General features: G+C 34.3%; 1 protein-coding gene across 3 annotated transcripts; it reads left to right on the top strand.

Annotated features, from left to right (window-relative positions):
• The first annotated feature begins 426 nt into the window (after positions 1 to 426).
• Positions 427 to 20,162, top strand: LOC100262613 (uncharacterized). Of its 3 annotated transcripts, none has more exons than XM_010666433.3 (10): positions 427 to 706; positions 1,721 to 1,788; positions 9,451 to 9,547; positions 9,637 to 9,765; positions 11,064 to 11,172; positions 11,276 to 11,420; positions 13,539 to 13,581; positions 14,746 to 14,919; positions 15,818 to 15,938; positions 19,740 to 20,162. In XM_010666433.3, exons 1-9 carry the CDS (start codon positions 524 to 526, stop codon positions 15,923 to 15,925), a joined length of 1,056 nt encoding a protein of 351 aa, XP_010664735.1. In that variant the 5' UTR covers positions 427 to 523; the 3' UTR covers positions 15,926 to 15,938; positions 19,740 to 20,162. The 3 variants fall into 3 exon arrangements, with proteins under 3 accessions (XP_010664735.1, XP_010664734.1, XP_002281008.1); XM_010666432.3 differs by having other exon boundaries at positions 19,705 to 20,162; XM_002280972.4 differs by having other exon boundaries at positions 428 to 706; positions 19,659 to 20,162.
• The last annotated feature ends 194 nt before the right edge of the window (positions 20,163 to 20,356 follow it).

Genomic DNA, 20,356 nt, shown 5'->3' with positions numbered 1-20,356 from the left:
ATTACCTTTCTACCCCTACATTTTGGTTAGTTTTTTATTTTATAATTTTTTATGATTAATTTTTATTTACTAAGTAAATACTATTTTTTTAATCTTATTATTTAGCCAAAAATATGATCATTACCAAATGATTAAATAAAATAATACATATAAAAATTATATTTACACTAAACTTTATACTTTAAAGTGTGAAAGAAATTAAATAAAATCTATTACATAATATTTTAAACTAAAACCAACTTTTAAAACTTACTTTTGAAAGTTCTTTATTTTATAAAATTTATATATTTTGTTGATTAAAAATGAACGAAATGAGTTTCTTTCATTATACTTCAAATTTCTGAATTTTTAGCCGTTAGAAGTTCCAAATAGTAGCGTGGTTTTGGTGCGACGTCGGTTTGATGGGCTTCTATTTAAAACGCCGTCGTTTACTCATCTGTCTGTACATTAGGCTACGCCAATGATCTTGCGTGCGTGAGAGAGAGCGAGAGAGAACGCTACGTTGATTCGTATACTTCCATCAATGGCGATGTCTCCGGCCACAACTCTTCAGCGGCGGTGGAGACTTCCCAACTTCACTCCAACTATAACGGCCTTAACATCTCTGAAATCGATCTCCTTTTCTCCTCCTCTTAAACCTAAACATGGCGCCCTCTCCTGTTCCACGGATTCTATCAACCACAGTCCCCAAGAATCGTCAAAAGGAGTAAGATGAACTTTCCAGATCCGTTGTCCTTTATTTTATTTATTAATCTGTTTGGCTACTGAGAAATTGCAAGAAAAGAAAAAAGAAAAAGGATAACCCAAACCTTTTACGTATTCTCCTTTCGTTTTGTTCCCAAGAAAAGCTGAAAGTTACCTGGACTAAATCTTGTGCTGACTTATTTCTGTTTTTGTTCCTTTTGGCTTCCTAATTCGTTGGCTGATGGGAACTGAAAGAAAAATAATATAGAAAAGGCAAGAAGGGGAAATGGAAAGTACCCTTGTTTGCTTTCGAGAAATTGAAAAAATCATCTGATTAAATCTTGTGCATTTCTTTTTTTTTTCTTCAGAGTCCGTTTGGTTGCTAAGAAAATTGAAACAAAAGAAAAGGAATTTCGGAAATTTCTATGGATTTCCTCATGGTTTGGTTCCCAAGAAAATGAAAATTCCCCTTGATTAAATCTTGTGCAAAATTTTGTTTTGTCTTTCTTTCTCTTAGGGTTTGGTTCTTGCAAAATTATTTGCTTTCAAGAAATTGAAAAAATCACCTGGACTAACTCTTGTGTGGTTTTTTTTTTTTTCGGTTGCTAAGAAAGCTGAAACAAAACAAAGGAAAGGAAAATAGCAACACTCTTTCCTGATGCTTTGGTTCCCAAGAAAATGAAAATTCCCCATGATGAAATCTTTTGCAAAAATTTGTTTTGCCTTTCTTTCTCGTGAGTTTTGGTTATTGGAAAGTAATACTCAATGATGAACATACTTTTTTCTTTTTGTTGTTTGGATGGATTTAAAAGTATATTAGAGTGCTTCAGCAATGTTGTTCCTGTTAAATTCTTATTCCTCGCATTAACATTCAGGTGGTGCCAAGGTGGCATCCTAATTTTCTTTCACTCGGGACTGACAATTAACACGGAGAAAATACTTCTTGTGGCCTTTTATTTTCTGGCAGTGGTAGGAATCCAATTTTTAAAATGCATCTTCTGAAGTCATTTTTGTTTTCCCTGCACAATTGTTTCAGGGCCATCTGAAACCTGGCTTGTATTTGGTTGGAACACCAATTGGGAATCTGGAAGACATCACTTTTCGGTACTTGTGAAATTTGACAAATTATTTCCATCTTTTTTGGATTCTGTTCACAATGCTTAAAATTCCACTTGCCCATGTGTTGCTATTTGTTATTTATTTCATTCTTTCATGGTGGAGTCAAGAACCAAACATTTTTTTTAATTTTTTTTATTTCATTGTTTCATGTTTAGATGGAAAACAAAAGAAATAGATAATTTAATATATAAAATTCTGGATTAACTAAGCCTTTTGATGATTGATCATGTTCTTTTGGTTTCCTTTTTCTGATCATGTTCGTTTGAGTTCCTTTTTCTATCATACTTTTTTCATTGCACACAAACTATTTTGGAGTGTGTAGTGGAAAATTTGCTTCGAATAAATTTAACTCTATTTCAAACCTTTTTTTCCATGGTTTTCATGGCCTTATTAAGAGAACTTTGCTTCTTACTAATTCAATAGTGTGAAAAGGTGTGTTTTGGCAAAAGTAGGATTGCAAGGCATTTGGCCATTTTATAATGAATGGTTGGGTTAACAACCTAGGATATTCTAGAACATCTTGAATATATATCAGTGCTCTACCAACTTTAAAATAGTTGTTTGATGGGTGAGATTGTAACTAGTCCATGAAATCAATTATGAAGCTCTGAAATTAGAAAAGATTAATAACATGTCATCTATATTTCATAATAGAAACAATTTGTAAGTTAGAATACAGAGGAATGTCATATAATGTTTTCTTTTCTTTTTGTCTTTGGCAAAACTAAGATGTTTCGATTGAGAAGCCATTTAGCGAAAATGTTTGGAGAACCAAGTGTTAACACAGACTTCATGCCCAAAATATGTGGATTAAATTTGCTTAATTAAATTAATAAGGATTCAAATTTCTATCAATAGGTGTGGATTGAGGATTTAAAAGAAGTTCAATCTTGTAGTAAAAAACTTTTGAAGATGTTTGGTTTTACAAACTTGATCTTAAGTTATTATTCTCTTGTAACAAGTGGTGTAGATTGTAATTCTTTTCAATATAATAATTTTTTGTTGACTAATTTGATTGAAGATACCAAGAAATGAACTTCCTATTTTCCAAGATTTTATTAAAATATTAAGGAATTAATTCTTTTATTTCTAGAATTCATGATGGTATAATTCTCTTATTTCCAAAATTGTATAGTTATATATATTTCCCTTTTTTTTTCTTGATTTGTAAGGTAGAGGATTTCTAGGAATTAGTCAACTTTCTTGGTGTAATTTAGCTTTCCTACTTTGTTGGATTATACACTACATATAGGCTTTAAGGACATCATGGCATAATCATCGAGCCAATGTCAAGATCTAAAAAGATCAAATAAAACGATACATAGACAAGTAAATCCCTTATGAATTCTAAGGTATTCCTTTAATTTTTAATTTAAGTTTATGAGGATTCATCATTCGAAGGGAAGTAGACTACTCAATAATATTTCATTTATGTTGTAATTGAGTAAAGAATTTAGAAAATCTAAATAATAAGGAAGAATGGATCAATGAAATGTTGCTTGGTCTTCACTAGGTAAGGAGTAGTTGTTTTGAGGATTCTTTAGAATTTGAAAGAATACTATTGTAATCCCTCCATTTTGTCCTTGTAGCACATGCTTTGATTACACTTTGTACCTCTTGTTTTGTGCCGTTGCATAGTATGTGTGTAGGCGCCCCCTTTTGTATGGTTGTTTTTGTACTCCTTCATTATTCATTTGCTACTCAATTTTCACATTGGTTTTTGAGCCACTTTTGGAGACCTTTTAGAGGAGGTTTTGGATCCACACTTTGACTTCAGTGGCACCCTAGGAGCCCCCAAAGTTTTGGCACATTTAGAGCTCGGACAGGGTTTCATTAGCACAAATTGTGCCCTTTTGGCCTTAATCGGTCTAGGTAATTGGTTCAGCTGATTTCAACGTGTCTAGGAAACCAGTTGAGTAGGTCGAGCTACTTGAAAAACCCATGTTTTGATCCTTTTTTATGCCCTTTTCTTTGTTAGACTTTTTTAACCTTTTTGGTAGTTTCTTAGGTTGGTTTTAGAGAGTTTTTGTGGGCCTTAACCCGGGGTTTTGGGTCTTTATAGTTGAGTTTTGATTTAAGAGAGTTTGGAAGAGAATTTGAACTTGGGTGAAGATGATGACATGTGTCAAAATCTCTACCCTCCCTTGGCTTATAAATATGAGCCTTGCAACTCATTTTCAAAGGGCTCTTTGATTTCTAAGGGGTAACTCTACCCATTTCTAGAGACAGAAGAAAGAGAAGAGAAGACTTGAAGTTTGAAGGTGAGTTTGGCTTAGGGAATAAGATTTTTGCATACTAAAAGGCTAAGTATCATACTTAGGGAGAAGTTTCTTTGGTAAGTCTTTCTTAATTCTGAGCAGTGTTTTAAAAGGTTATTGAGGCTTACACCTTGAGGCTTGTCTCTAGAAATTAGCCTTGAGGCTTAAGCCTCACCCTATCAAGGCTTATAGCTTTGACGCTATAGCCTCAAGGTTGTTGAGGCTTAAGCTTCAAATATCCAAAGAGTTTTTGACCTTTATGGGCTTTCGGTATATATTTTATAAGTGACTTAAGTCTTAATATTCAATGAGTTTTAATGAGTTCTATCATCTATGCTTTTGTGGACTTTTGATATTGGTTAAACCTTTTACAAAATAAGGCTTAGTTGACTTCCAATTAACTTTTTAAATAGAAGGGAAAAAGAGAGATTGAGAGGAATAAGAGAAGTGGTAACTATCTTAGTGATTGATTTCATATAAAATCTAATTATTGATAGATAAATAAAAAAAGATACCACTACAATTGGTGGACAAAAGAATGATGGATGGATGGATATTAACACCAATGTGCCACACTCAACTCCAAATGACCCTCCCCTTGAGCCTATATATGGGGCAAGAAGCTTTTGGAACCTCTTGAAGACATTCACTAGTGGAGAAGTGTGGAAGGTTTTAGAGAAGCCTAAGAGATCTAAAGACATCATGTAAATACTTGTACATAAGCTTGTACATAGTCTTTATCTAGAATATTTTAGGGAATTCTTGATTTGTAAGGAACCCTCCAAGGTTCCAGAGAGTTCCTAAGGTGCCTATAAACCAAGACATCAAACAAGCGAGCTTTCAAAGTATTGTAAAACATCATTTGAGCGATAAAGCTTTCTTTCCTTAAAGCTTAACTTAGCTTGGCTAGCTAAGTACGATGGGAAGGTTGACTTAGCAATGCCAAGAGTCTTGAGTTGTCTAAGTGCTGCACGTGAGCTTAGGAGAAAGCCTAAGTCCGTGATAATTGGTATCAGAACATGACTATGAAGCAGGCATTACGGGCTCCAACATTGAGGAGATTAGTGAGCAAACCCGTGGGAGGGAGCCCAAGCCTATTGCACGTGGTAGGGGAAAGAAGGATAAGTCTTGTGATGCCTTTGCCAACATGGAGGCATGGCTAGCCAAGGTGGAGTTAGCCATGACAGACACCTGAAAGGGGATGGACTTGATTTAGCAAGGCATGGATAAGGGGTTAGAAGATCTAAGGGTGCAAATCCAAGACCTTCGTGAGAGGGTGCTAGTCTCACAAGTTCAACTTGTGTCACACGAGGAGTTCATGTCCTTCCAAGACAATGTCATAAGCATGCTTGCTAGCATGGAGTCAAGGATGGAGGCCTTGGTTATTCACATGGAGACCTCGGACTAGGAAGTTAGACAAGAGCTGGCCATCTACAAGACTGCTATGTTAGCACGGGTCATGGCCACTCACGAGACACCAAGGGTGGAGGTGCCAAAGCCACATGTCTTTAGTGGCAAGAGAGATGCTAAGGATCTAGATAACTTTTTGTGGCACATGGAGCGTTACTTCGAGGCTATTGCATTGACTGATGAAGCCACTAAGGTGCACACTGTGACCCTATACCTCACCAATAATGCTACTCTATGGTGACATAAGAGGTTTGCCAATATAGAAAAAGACATGTGCACCATAGATACTTGGGATGCCCTTCAAGAGGGAAATCAAAAGGCAATTCTATCCTGAGGACATTGCTTACTTGGCTAGGAAGAACATGAAGTGCCACAAGCACATAGGCTCAATTTGTGAATACATCAAAGAATTCTCTACATCTATGCTTGAGATACCTAACATGACCAAGGATGAGTTACTGTTCAACTTCATGGACAACCTACAAAACTAGGTTGAGCAAGAGTTTAAGGTGACATGGTGTCCAAGACCTAGCCACAACCATGGCGGTAGCGGAGTCCTTAGTGGAGTAAAAGAGGAGAGACTCCTCTAAACCCAAGCCACCATCCAAGGGTAATCATGCTAAAAGTGGGAGAGACAAGGGGTCGAAAGGCTATACCACACCCAAGGAAGGGTTAAGCAAGGGCCCTAGTGGCAAGGACAACAAAGGCAAGGACAAGAAAAAGGAGTTCATGCCTAGCACTAACTACTTCCTATGCGACAGTCCACACTGGGCACATGATTGCCCTAAGAGGAAGACCCAAAATGCTATGATCAAGGAAAAAGAAAAGAAGGGTGATGCTCATGTCGGGTCGATGCAACTCCTAAACACCATCAAGGCTAAGTCGGTGCCTGAGGCACCTCAAAGCAAAGGGTCGATGTACCTAGAGGCCCTTGTAAATGGGAAGCCCACCAAGGCCTTAGTGGGCATTTGGTGGCACTCATAACTTTGTCTCTGAGGATGAGGCAAAAAGACTTGAGCTCTAAGCATCCAAGGAAGGTGAATGGCTCGAGGCAGTCAACTTTGCCACTAAGCTGCTACACACTATAGCACATGGGGTGGCTATATGCATAAGTATGTAGGAAGGCACGTGGGAAGGCAAGATCGACTTCATGGTGGCACCCGTGGATGATTTCAAGATTGTATTGGGGATGGACTTCTTACGGAAGGTCAAGGTCATGCCATTGCCCTTTCTACGCTCAATGGCTAGCCTAGAGGAAGAAACGCCATGCGTAGTCTCTATAGTCACGGAAGGTTCACCTTAGATCCCCTTGCTATCAGCCATGCAAGTGAAGAAGGGGTTGAAAAATAAGCAAGTGACTTACATGGCCACCCTCAAGGAGGAGAAGGAAGATGGTTCGGGAGAACCCATGCCTAAGGTCATCAAGGGAGTCCTTGACGAGTTCAATGACATGATGCTGCCAAAACTGCCTAAGAGACTCCCACCTAGAAGGAAGGAAAATCATAAGATTGAATTGGAGCCAGGAGCTAAACCCCCTGCCATGGGGCTATATAGGATGGCATTGCCCAAACTGAAGGAACTAAAGAGGCAACTTAAAAAGTTGCTAGATGCAGGGTTCATCCAACCATCCAAGGCTCCATATGGTGCACTAGTCTTGTTTTAGAAGAAGCATGATGGATCCCTTAGGATGTGCATAGACTATCGGGCACTCAACACGGTGACGGTAAAGAACAAGTACCCCATCTCACTCATTGTTGACTTGTTTGATCAACTTGGTAGAGCAAAGTACTTCACAAAGCTAAACTTAGGCTACTACCAAGTAACGATAGCGGAGAGGGATGAGCCAAAGACTACGTGTGTGACCTGATATGACTCATACAAGTTCTTAGTGATGCCCTTTAGTCTCACCAATGCACTAGTGATGTTTTGCATGCTGATGAACAAGATCTCTCATCCATATCTAGATAAGTTTGTGGTGGTTAGGAACATAGGTCATAGTTCAACTGCAAAGCTCCTACACCTTCTTAACCCTAAAATGAATAGGGAATTAAGTTCACAAAAAGCACGGAATGCCTAATTACACTCGGATTTAGGAAAATAAGTTGAAATGCACATAACAACATTCATAAAGGGACATTACTCTCATGTGAATTCAAAGTATGTGTGCCAAGCCAAGTGGCAACCATTAATAACCATAAAGTAGCCATGGATTCAATCCTTTATGATCATGGAATGATATTCACAGGAGCTGAAAAATGACTCCAAAAAATCAGTTTTGAAAATCTTTGCTAAATGACCAAGAAAAAAAAAAAAACAACTAGTTATGTTTTCAAGCAAAATGGCTAGGCTAAAAGCCCATAAATATGGACCTAACCTTTGGCCACGAGATTGGTCATCAAAGTGAGTTTGAAATTCAATCAAAAATATGTTGAAATCAGGAGTTAGAATATTAGAAAAAACACCTGTAGGTCTTAATCTTCTTTTTCAAAATTAGTTAAAAACATTTCCAAAAATTAGTAAGATGAGAAAATTGAAATCCATAGGAGATAAACAAAAAAAAAAACAAGTAGGTCACAAGTCAAGACAAAGTCTATCATGCTCCTAAACTCAATGGGATCCAAAAAGGAAAATCAGTCCAAGAATCGGATAAAACAAAGTCAAGAAATGTTTAAACAACATCTAAGCACTAATTAGACATATATACTAACATCTAATAAGCATCCAAACCAAAAAGAAAAAAGAAAATCAAATTTAGATCCGAAGATGAAGAGAAACAACATAAAGCCAACCAAATGATCTTCCAATATCCATGGTTATGTATGGATTACCAAAAATGACCGAAAACAAATTGAATCTCGGAATCATGAATGACTTATCGAAGAAACTCCTTCCTATGTACAATACTTGGCTTCTAGTATGCAAAAGCGCCCTCTCCCAAGCTAAGCTTGCTTCCGAATCTTCAAGTCTTCTTTTCTTCTTTTTATCTCTCTCAAAATGGGTAAAGTTTCCCTTTAGAAATTAGAGAGAGCTCCTCAAAATGAGCCCCAAGGCTCATATTTACAAGCTAAGGGAGGGTGGGGATTTTGTCATATGTCATCATCTCCACCTAAGCTCAAATCTCTCTTCAAAACTCTCTCAAATTAAAATCTAATCAAAGAGACCCTAAAGCTCCTAGGTTAACACCCACAAATGCTCCCAAGAACTCCTTAGAAAAGGGGAAAAAGGTCAAGAGAGGAAGAGGGGAACCAAAAAGGGGCAAAAAACGTCATTTTTGAGCAATCAATTGCCTAGACCACCTGAACTGGTTTTCTACATCCCCTGAACCGAGTACCTAGACTGATTGAGGCCAAAAAAGGCCCATTTCACACAAATGAAACCAAAGTCACGTTGTAGATCCAAAACTCCCTCTAAAAGGTCTTCAAGAGTGGCTAAAAAATTAGTATCGAAGCCAAGTAGTAGATGGATCACCAACGAGTGTAAGAACAATCATGCAAATGGGGGATCCTACACGCGTACTACACAAGGGTGCAAAGTGAGAGGAACTAAGTATGTGATCAAACATGTGCTAGGAAGACAAAATAAAGGGTCTACAACTATATCATTTTGTCAAAAATGTAATAAATAAAATCATTCTTTTTCATAATTATATTCATTTCTACTTACATATTTTATGCACAAAAATATGTGTTGCCATATTTCTGACATGTATGATGGGGCATGTGGCATTATGTTCATTTAAGGAGGCTCATGAAATGTGGTAGTTTCGAATTGGCCAATTGGCTATAATTTAACTAGTTATTTATGGACATTTTTTATTTTATTTTAACCATATTTGACTTTATGGCAAACCACAAAAGGTTGAATTTCCCCTCTTAAACCTAGCATTATTATTTTCAAAAATGAGAAGAATATCAGTAATTTAACAAGAGAAAGCAATGCCTTATTTTTTACTATTAATTTCTTATTTCCAATCCATCAGCGCTCTTCGTGTTTTAAGATCAGCCAATGTGATACTTTCAGAAGACACAAGGCATTCAGGAAAGTTGCTACAACATTATGATATTAAAACTCCCCTTGTAAGTTCCTCAAGGTCTCTCATTATCATTTTTTATTTTGATTTCATTCTTTCCTATCCTTGCTAAATGTATGCTCTATATTTTTTCAGTTGAGTTATCACAAATTCAATGAATCTCGAAGAGAACAGACAGTACTAAAAAGATTAAGAGAGGGGGATATTGTGGCACTTATCAGTGATGCAGGGACACCAGGCATCAGTGACCCTGGTATGGAATTGGTGAGTTTGTTATATGTTCTGCTTGCAGTATCTTTGTTTGGTTTTTTAATCATGGTACAGAGGAGTTATTTATACTACATTTTAAGGTTGTGTTATGTGTCAATGTTTTTGCTCAACATGGAACCTATATTGCCCTTGGCTATAAACTATCTAGAAGAACTAATGTGTCATTTTTCAGAAGGCATTGAATCAAATCACCTACTCCAAAACTGTTGTCTGATAGATGGGCTAGTATGCACATGCATGCACAGGACCATATGAAGATTAGATTATTAGGTAATATTATGTGCTCCAAAACTGTTGTCTGATGGATGAGGTTGTGTGCCCGTGCATGCACAGGACCACATGTATAAAGATTCGATGATTTGCGCCAGGCAGTTTCTGTTGATTGAAGCGTCTTTAGACACAATTATAATATGACAGTACTATATCCAGGGGGTGGTTATGTATATATCCAGGAGGTATTTGTTTGCTAATTTAGTAGATAATTAAATATAATGGGTTATGTGAGCTGTTAGTGATTACCCTCTTTTTTCTTCTTTTAATTTTACTTTTTTCATTTTATTTTATTAGCTATGTTTTGCTTCTTTATACGAAAGGAAAGAGCATATCACTCGTTTTGTACCAAACTAAGCCTCTCAAGTTATCATAACTCCAAAAGAAATGCAGTTCTCCTTTTATGCTTGACTGCTTAGTGGACTCTAATTTCACCTTCTTCATTTTCTTCTCCTCTATTAATTTCATCTGCAATGTTTTGTTTGTCCATACAAATGGAAAGAGCATTATAATCCCTTTTCACGAACTGTCTCTCTAATTGTACGAACTCAAGATGAAATATAATTTTCCTTTTATGTTTTACTGCATAGTGGACCTTAAATGGTGGGAATTTTGGCATTGTTGAGTGGTGTTTACTGCATTTGATATAATGATTTATTGTTATTGTTGGTGGTTTTATGGAAGGGGGAAGAGCTTATGAGGTGCTATCCACAGTGTGAATTAATTATGTTTTGTTGTTACTTTAAAATTGTGAGTTAAAAAATGAAAGCAACTGATAGGACAATTTCTTTTCTGAAGGGGTATACTCAGTGCTACTCCAAATATTGCCTAACTGTTGTGAAAGTGTTTGGCTTAAACCCTGTTGTGCTTGGAATTTTCTGGAGAACTGCCAGTCCTCTGTCCCCTTTAAGGTTTTAAATGAACTTTAGTTTTAGTGAATAGCAAAAATACAATTGAGCCTATTGCTGAATATTTTTATTATAAAAATTGTGATCAATGAGAAATTCGGATTCTTGATGCAGGCAAAATTATGTGTGGATGAAAATATTCCAGTTATACCCATCCCTGGTCCTTCTGCTTTGGTAGCTGCTCTTTCTGCCTCAGGCTTGGCCACCAATGAATTTACTTTTGGTATTTTCTCATGATTTAGCACTTATATTGCTAACTAACAAAAGAATTCATTGTCAGCACCATTGGGATTTTGGGGCTTAATAATTACATGAACTGGTGCTAGTTGGATTTCTCCCTAAACATGCTGGATCAAGGAGAGAGAGGCTAACAGTTTCTGCAAATGAAGCAGCAACACAGGTATTCTTTGTTCCTCCACACAAGCTTCATCAGTTTCTTGAGGAAACTTCTTCACTCTTCGGTGACACGAGGTAATTTTTTGTGGAAGTTACTAGTATTTCCCAGTATCAACATGGAATATCGTACATGTATCTGCATGTTTTGGGAGGATCTTTTAGACATTATCATTATCATTGTTGTTTGTGTTGTTTTTTTTTTTTTTTTAACACAAATGTGGTTTTTAGGTTTTTCAACCAATATGACACAGAACTTTGGTGGCCTAAATTTTGTTTACATATATATTATTGACTTGAGTTATGTACCTTACAAGGTAATGTTTTGGAAATTTGACTAGTTTAGGGTCTAATTGGGAATGTTTTCAAAAACTGTTTTTGAGAATGTTTTTCAAAACTATTCTCTTTTTTTTTTTTCTAGAACAAAAGTCTATTTGAGAACCTGAAATGTTCTCAATTTGTTTTCTATGTTTTTAAATATTTCCTAAAAAGGAACTTTTATCCATAATGCTTTATTTTTTATTATTCCCCATATTTGTACAATTATTTTAAAAAAAACACCCTAAAAAACAAGTGAAAACAATTAAAATATTATCATAAAACACCATATTTTCATAAAATTGTTTTTTGTTAAAAAAAAATACCAAATGTGTTTTTGAGTTTGGAAAATAGGGGTATGCTTGGATGTTTTTAAAAATAGGTTTCTATTTTTAAGAATAAAAAAATAGGAAAACATGTTTGGGAACTGAAAAATAGAAAACAGTTTTTTGCCCTTAACAATTTAAATTAGAGTGTTTTTACAAACATATTCTAGTTGTTATTAGTTATTTTCACTTATTTTATGATGACTGTTTTAAAAAATAAATTGTACAAATATGGAGAGTGATTGATAATATAGTACAATAGATAAAAGTAATTTTTAAAAAATATTCAAAAACATAGAAAGTAGGTTAAGAACATTTCAAATTTCCAAATAGATTTTTGCTTTGTAAAACATTGGAGAACGGTTTTCAAAAATTATTTTTTACAAATATGGAGAGTGATTGATAATATAGTACAATAGATAAAAGTAATTTTTAAAAAATATTCAAAAACATAGAAAGTAGGTTAAGAACATTTCAAATTTCCAAATAGATTTTTGCTTTGTAAAACATTGGAGAACGGTTTTCAAAAATTATTTTTTATAATTATTTTTGAAAATGCTTTCCAAATAAAGTCGAGTTTTCTACTTTTAAGACTAGAAAATTGTTTTTAAAAATAATTCCCAAAAAGGCTTTTATTAATCAGTGATTTCTATGTATTGTTTATGTTCATATGATATAAGTTGCATGGTGAGAAGTCACTGATAGATACTAATGATAGAAGAACTATTCTAATAGAATTAATTAATTACTGTTTTAATGGAATTGCTCTCTATGATATGATAACTATAGAACTTCTATTTAATTACAGAACATAAAAAGTCATATTCAAGTTAAACAACATGTTTAACCCTTAGATGATGATGATATTGATGGCTAGCCATATAGATGCATCAATTTACTTGTAAATTAGTTACCATCTACTCTAATCATACATGCATTGCAGATTAGTTTGGTACTTTCTCTTATGAACCAATGAAATGCCTTTAGTTTGATTCATAATAAATTGTCATTGATTCCCCCGAGAGGCCACAATTACCATAAGCAAACATATTAATGACCATGGTGCATATTCTAGGTTTTAAAAGTTTACAAAGATGGGATATTACATTTATTTTTATAGGTAAAAAAGAATATATTAAAAGCGCCAATCAAAAAAGGGGCACACATCTAGTACACACGAAGTATACACTTAAAAGCAAAAAGAAAAAATCAATAATAACAACCACATTCTAATTAGTTACAACACAACCATTGAATGAAGTCTATTAAGGACGGAAAATAAGCTTGAACATCATCTTGAAGAGACCCTCAATACCACAAGTATAGTTTACAAATAAAGGAATCTTGAGAGATTGGTCTGAGCCTTGCACCTAAAGGTTCTTCGATTACATTCTTGTGATAGGATATTACTACATTTGGCTTCTGGTAATTTATAGTGTTTTGGAAAGTGTAGTTATGGAGATGCTATCATGTCTCTTCCTTTTATTTTCTTTTGCTATACAAGATACAATTCCACTAATGGATTGTAACAGTTTATTTGAATGCATTGCAGACGATGTGTCATAGCCCGCGAAATGACAAAAATACATGAAGAGGTAAATCTATGTTTACTTTGTAACCAATAACGTTTACTTATAGAGTCATGCTTATGCATGCCTGAGTACTTAGTTGCACAACCTTATTTAGAATATACTCAGGGGCTTGTTACTTTTAATGGTCTTTAAAGATGCCAAATCATGTTCTGACAAGCATTATTTACTTTAGAATTATTGACAATGCTTCTGATATCATTTCTATGTGTTGAATTGTTCTGATGTGATATTTTTATCAACTAATATAAATGATGCCTTATTTTTTTTTAATGTGTTATATGAGGAAAGTAAAAGAAATGTTTTTTACTGAAAAATTTAGTCAACTAATAAGATCTTTTAATTTTCCAATCAGTACTTAGAACTCCAAAATGTCTGTCTAAGGCTTAAACTGTCTACATTTCATGGAGTCATCAAAGTTGGGGAAAGACCTCATGGAGCTGAACTTGGTCAGTAGAATGTTCTTGCTCTGTTATGAACAATCTTAAAATCATTTGATCTAGTAATTTTCAAAAAGTCTTAGTCAACAACTAAAATCTTTTTAGTTTCGATATCAACAAAACTTTAGAACTCTGAAACGTTGTCCAAGAGTTTTTCATTAAGCATCAGTTCCTTTATGATAAAATTATTGTGTGTCAGGTATATTGGCACTTCCCCATTTGTTTTTAAAGGTTTTTTCTCATTGCCCGCTTAATTTTTTGGATGATAGGGGGATCCACAAGGTTGAAGTAGAGAAACTCATATATGAAAGAGTTTTAGCATTTAAAAACATACATAGAAAATAGAAGGGGGGAAAACAAAAAACTGAATAAATTGCATAAAACTTTACCATTGTGGAAAGATTACTATATTTGATATGTAGCAAGTTTGTCAAATAAGAAGTAACCAGGCCCATTACCCATAAAAGGTCAATTCTTGCTAACTTGGAATGGGTTCATTTAGTTGATAAGTTCGTTTGGTTGATAACCGTGTCTTTTGAATGTTATAAAACCGTAATGATATTAAAGCCTCCTTTGGAGCAAAAGAAGGCTCTACTTTTATTGGTGCATATATATTCTTTTGAACAAAAGTAATTCTTTTCACTAATAGTGCTTATGATATCAATTAATCTATTAGATTGTTCTCATGTGATCCTTGATTTACTAATATAAGATGATGATGTCCCTTTAGTTTTGGCGCGGTACACTGGGGAAAGCAAAAGAAGCATTTTCAAATCACCATCCTAAGGGAGAAATTACACTCTTGATTGAAGGAAAGGAAAGTTGTGTGGTTGAAAATCCATCAGAGTTTCAACTCGAAAACAAATTGGGAGATTTGATCTCCAAAGGGCATAGTCTTTCTATGGTAATTGACTTTTCATACTTGGTAGTTTTTTCTTTTTAGTTTGTACATGTATTTTGCAAAATATATATGTTAAACAATGTCCAATGGCATAAAACCTCTTTTAATTTGAAACCTAGGAATTCTTGTTCAGATTTTTTCTGATTTATGGAGTTCTTTTTCTACTAAATTTTAGTTTATGCATACACATGTATATATATAAAATAATTGTGGGTACCAGATTTTAAAGTTTTTCTATTCAATCCAACTACATAAAGCTATTTTAAATTGAAATATCGGACCATTCTCAGTAGGCTAGATGAGTTCAAGCTTTCCTTATTTAAATTATAACTGCTCAAAACTCTTTTAAATTGAAACCAGGCTATTAAGCTAGATGAGTTTGGGATTTCCTTATTTACAAGTTTTTTTCTACCAAAAAAAATAGTTAAGGAATTCTTGGTACAATAGTTGAAAGTTTTGATATCTCATTCAATTGCATATAGCTCTTTTGTTTAAAACCATGGCATTATCGGTAGTCTATATGCATTCTAAGTTTGTGCAACACTGTTTTCATTCATGAATGAATGGAAAAATAAGACATAATTGCTATAAAATAGTGAAAATTTAATGATTTGATATAGACAAATCATAGTTTAGTTTGGATATCCTCTAGTACTCAGCTTGTTGCAACTTTGTATTGATTTTACGTCTTTGTTTTTTGAGGCCTTAGCTGCCTTGTATACTTCCTGTATGCTTTGCGGCGTTTTGCCTTTTTAATGCATATCCTTTACTTATCAAAAAAAAAAAAAAACTTTGTATTGATTTTACTAAATTATTGTGTTGCTGATTATTAATTCCCATCTTATAGGAATAAACATAAAAGATTATCATTTAACGTGATAATTTGGATGTACATTTTTAGGCAGTTAAACTAGTGGCTGAAGGAACATCGATGAGAAGAAAAACAATATATTCGCTTGCATTGAGGAAATTTGGAAAGCAACTTGAGGCAGAGGATGATTCAAATTAACGCAAATCATACTGTGAGTGATATTTTGTGGTTTTTGCTTCACTGTTTTTTTTTTTCTGTTTCTTTTTTTCTCTCTCTCTCTCTCTTTAGTTCTTTTTTAACCATGATTAGTACTTCCTTCATTGACAAGCAACACTTCTAGAACTAATGTCTTAACATGCTCAAGCAAAATAGGTGTTTCTTAGTTGATGGAAGGAGGATGGGGTTGGTTTGGAGTTAGAGTCAAAATCCTTCAAAATAAGGGTGGTAGGCAAGGTTCTGAAGAGGGGGCGAGGTTTCTCGAATTGGATTAGGTTTGGTGAGAAGAATCTTGTGCCTCTAGTTGAAGGGGTGGAAGAATGTTACCTAAAGTAGGCAGGGAAGCTCTTTAGGTATGGAAGGTAGGTGAAAGGGTTTATAAGCTGGCTCTTTGCAACAATGGCAATGGCCATTTCCTATTGTGCTCTTTAGGTATGAAGCTTCCATTGACACAATAAGTTTTGCATTAGAGCCCAAATTGAAGATTTCTAGAATTCCCATGAAGAATATCCAAAATTGAAGATAATATATGTGCAATTTCAGCATGAAGATGGTACATGAGATTTAGAATTCATGATACCTTAATTTTTTTTTTAAACAGTGCATTAGGGCTGAAGTTGAAGATTTACGGAATTCCTGAGGAGAATATCCAAAATTCAAGATAATATATGTGCGATTTGAGCGTGAAGACATGATACCTTAATTTTTTTTTTAAACAGTTTTTAAAAATTATTATCTTTTAAAGATAAGTCTCTAAAAGTTCATACATTTTAGGTAGGATTTACTACTATTTTTTGTTTAGCCAAACAAAACCTTAGTTTCTTATTAATAATCATGAAACGAAAAAAAGTTTGTTAATTTCATTTTCTTTAAATAACAATATAAAAGTAACTCGTTTTATATATTTCTCTTTATCTATCAAAAAAAAAAAAACAATATAAAAGTAACCCTCTTGCATTAAGTTTTAAGCAGAAAATTTGAAACTAAGTGAAACAATTTTATCTTTTTTTTTTCCTTTTAATGCTTATTCAATTTATATAAAAATGATACTTGTTTTGTTCTAAATTTAATTTTTTATTATTATTTATTCCTCAATCAAATTGTAAATATTATATACTTGTAATTATTTTTATTTATCAATTAGATAGTCAACTTTCTATCTATTGGAATTCTTAGGAAAGTAAGAGGGTGTAATCTCTTTTAGAAATCTTCAACTTTGGTTTTGATACCACTTGTTATATCTATGGAAGCTTCAATTTTACATGTTAGTGTAATAACATAAAAATAAAAATAAATTTACACACGAAGTACACAAGATTTTAACGTGATTTGATCAATTACACGGAGAAATTGTAGTTAGAAGAGGAAAAATGGTTACAGGTCTTAAGCCTTGAAAAATCCCTTGCTCCTAGTATTTAAACCTTGGATCGTTGCAAACTTTGTTTCGTTGAGTGCCTCCCACTCTTCCCCACATCTCTACTTGTCATGCATAGTTTTTACAAGTTTATCTCAATGCTATAACTTTTTCCTATTTATGACCTAAAATATTTATGAAGTTCTTATTCTACAAGACCGTAATTTTATCAGAAAAATATGATGATATTAAATATTTTATATGATATTCATTATCAAATAGAGATTTGAAATACTTTACAATACCATCCTTTTTACTGAGTACTAGAACCCATAGAAAAGAAGCATGTCGGGAACATGACTTTACAATAACATTCCATTCTCACAAGCCTTTTCTCCTAAGATCTAAGCTTCCACCAATCCAGGTGACCAAGGGTTGAACATCACTCTAGGTGTTTTTTTCATTCTATCTCCAAGAAAATAATGCCCATATTGTTTTGATCAGAAACAAAGATAAATTTTTATTGATAAAAGAAAGAGAATAATGAGGGGTCCTTCACTCAAAATACAAAACCTTATCAAAGTAAGAGTATACTTCATAGCCAAAATTGCATAAAGGAAAGAAAAAGAAAAAAGTTAGTTAAGGAATTTGAGTCTACTGTAAAAGTGATTCTCTGCCCAGAAAAGGTACCAACAATAGCTATATTGAAGACAAAGACCTCATAAAAAACAAACTAAATTCAAAGACAAAACCCCCTTTATACTCAAACCTTTCTCAAGAAAGAGATAAGAAACCATTTGTGACAATCTCTTTTCTACTTTTTTCCTCCAATAGAGAAAAAAGAAAAAAAAAAAAAGGAAAGAAAAAATGACCACACATACACAAAAGGCCATGCGATTTTCTTATGAAAACACTTGTTATCACCATTGGAAGCACCATGTTTGATTTCTATTTTGCTCTCTTCAAACCCTAACGTTCCTTTTCTCAATCTAGATTTTAGAGAGAAAAGCTCTCTCCAAACTTGGATTTGCTAGATGCTTCTTTAGAACTTTGAGAGGCCACCTTTGTGCTTTGATTGTCGTATTCAACTCCATATGTGCCAAGGCTAAAATGGTAATTAAGAGATGATACACTAAACATAAATTGGTCAGACATTTATTTGGAGTAAATATATGGGGACGACGTAAGTGTGAGATACATCACTAATGATCCTATGACACTTTCCTTTGTGGGGCACAATGACCTACCATGGGATTTTGATGTTATCATCATTCATCTCCCTTGCTATTTGCCACCTCAGGCAATTGAACATATGTTACCCTCAATTTTTAGATGTTCTTGAGTAATTGTTAGAATGGGACTTCCACACAAGTTATAGGGATTGCAGTAGGTGGACAAAAGCATGGGTTAAGAGAAGTAAGGGAATGAATATAATCCATGAGTATGAAAGATTTAACCATGAGACATTATAGCCTGGAACCTTTCATATGGAAAATATATGGAGTATTTAAGTTTCTGATATATTGCTAAATATTCCTGTGAGGGGATAATGGCCTACAATTAGAGTGTGATGTTATCATCATCCTTGCTATCAGTCACTTTAGACAGAGGATCATATGTTACCCTTGATTTTATGGAATTTCCAGCCAAGATTTACGCGTCCCAACAAACAGAAACAATAAAAGACCAAAAAAAAAAAAAAAAAAAACCTAAGAATAAGAAACCAAAACCTAAGAAGCACTCACTTTTCAAGGTCATTTAGATGAGACTCACCATCACATTGCTACTTGAGTCTCTAACCCCTCCTTTTGTATCACTCATGAGTGTTTTTTTTGCTTATCTAAGGCTGAGGCAAGAGTTGCAAACCTATACGTTGTTTATAGCTTGAGTCCAATAGATTTGTGTCAAAAGCTTGTGATTCAAAAACATACTCCACTCGTAACTGCAACCAGCAGGGCCTCTTTGATTGGTGGAATGTGAAATTATTCCTGGATTTGAAAATTTGTTCCTGGAATATGGGATAATTATAGTGTGTCCCTAGGGGTAAAAAGAATACAAAGATATCATAAAATCTGTACGAATTGGATTAAAAAAATAACTAAGAACTCGACAAACTTGAATTTGTTTTTGTTTTCTGTCTTCTGTCAAGACTGTTACCTGTGAGTTAATCCTCTTTGCAACTGCTATTCTCAACTGGTTTCTCCTATCCCTGATCCTATCTTTCATTCCTCAGTAAATGTCAGAAGCATCAATATCCTTTATTTTGCTTGTGAAATTTGCTGTATTCACACTTTCTGCAATCCAGCCATCGTCACTTGCCATTTGCCAATGCCCTTGTGGTCAAATTTGTTCTTGCTGCAGACACATTGCTTCTGATCTTATTTTCCATCCTGATGGTGGGTGACAGCGTCTCACATGACAACTATAAAAATCACCTGACAGGCGTTGGAGGTGGAGGCGGTGATGGATGGTGGGGGTGGCTGCATGCATTCTATACAATCAGCTGATAGCATAAAGGATGTTTCCTTCTTTTTAGTTATCGCAGTGCAAGCATGCTTGATGGGATATCCAGTTGGAGGGTGAAAAGGCTTCAAGTGGACTTTGTGCCAAATCTTGTTGCAAAGTTCTATGAGACTGTTGTGGTTCATGACGAATGATCTGATATAATTGTCTCGGACCAGGTGCGTTGGAACATATAATGAATCAAAACTATGTTCAGTTAATCACTAGTATCAAAGCCCGCGGAAAGGTGTTACCGTCAGGTAAATCAAGAACTCATGACCTGAAAAAATGTGATTATCATAATTGGGGCGAATTGTGAAACATTAATAAATTATTTACAAAATAAATGTCTTTATTGAATTATTTGTAGCTTTCTTTTTTGTGAGATTTATATAAGGGTGAAAAATTCGTATTGGTGGTTATGTCAAAACTTAGATATATTCTATTACATAAGTATAAACCAAAATACTATTTGATCATTAAATTGGTAAAAAGGAATCCATTTAATAGCCAGGTAAGTCCTATTTAATAATCCAATTGGGTTAGGTTTTATAAAA

The sequence above is a fragment of the Vitis vinifera genome, chromosome 18 (assembly GCF_030704535.1).
Source record: "Vitis vinifera cultivar Pinot Noir 40024 chromosome 18, ASM3070453v1".
NCBI lineage: Eukaryota > Viridiplantae > Streptophyta > Magnoliopsida > Vitales > Vitaceae > Vitis > Vitis vinifera.
Note: the sequence above shows the minus strand (reverse complement) of the source record. Positions and strands in the feature narration are given on the sequence as shown.

What these genes read in the sequence shown, in the direction of transcription:
- LOC100262613 (XM_010666433.3), top strand. Translation starts at nt 524, where the DNA reads ATGGCGATGTCTCCGGCCACAACTCTTCAGCGGCGGTGGAGACTTCCC. An exon ending in CTGGAAGACATCACTTTTCG is followed by an intron (nt 1,789 to 9,450) that starts GTACTTGTGAAA and finishes CCAATCCATCAG; the next exon opens with CGCTCTTCGTGTTTTAAGAT. An exon ending in AAGGGCATAGTCTTTCTATG is followed by an intron (nt 14,920 to 15,817) that starts GTAATTGACTTT and finishes GTACATTTTTAG; the next exon opens with GCAGTTAAACTAGTGGCTGA.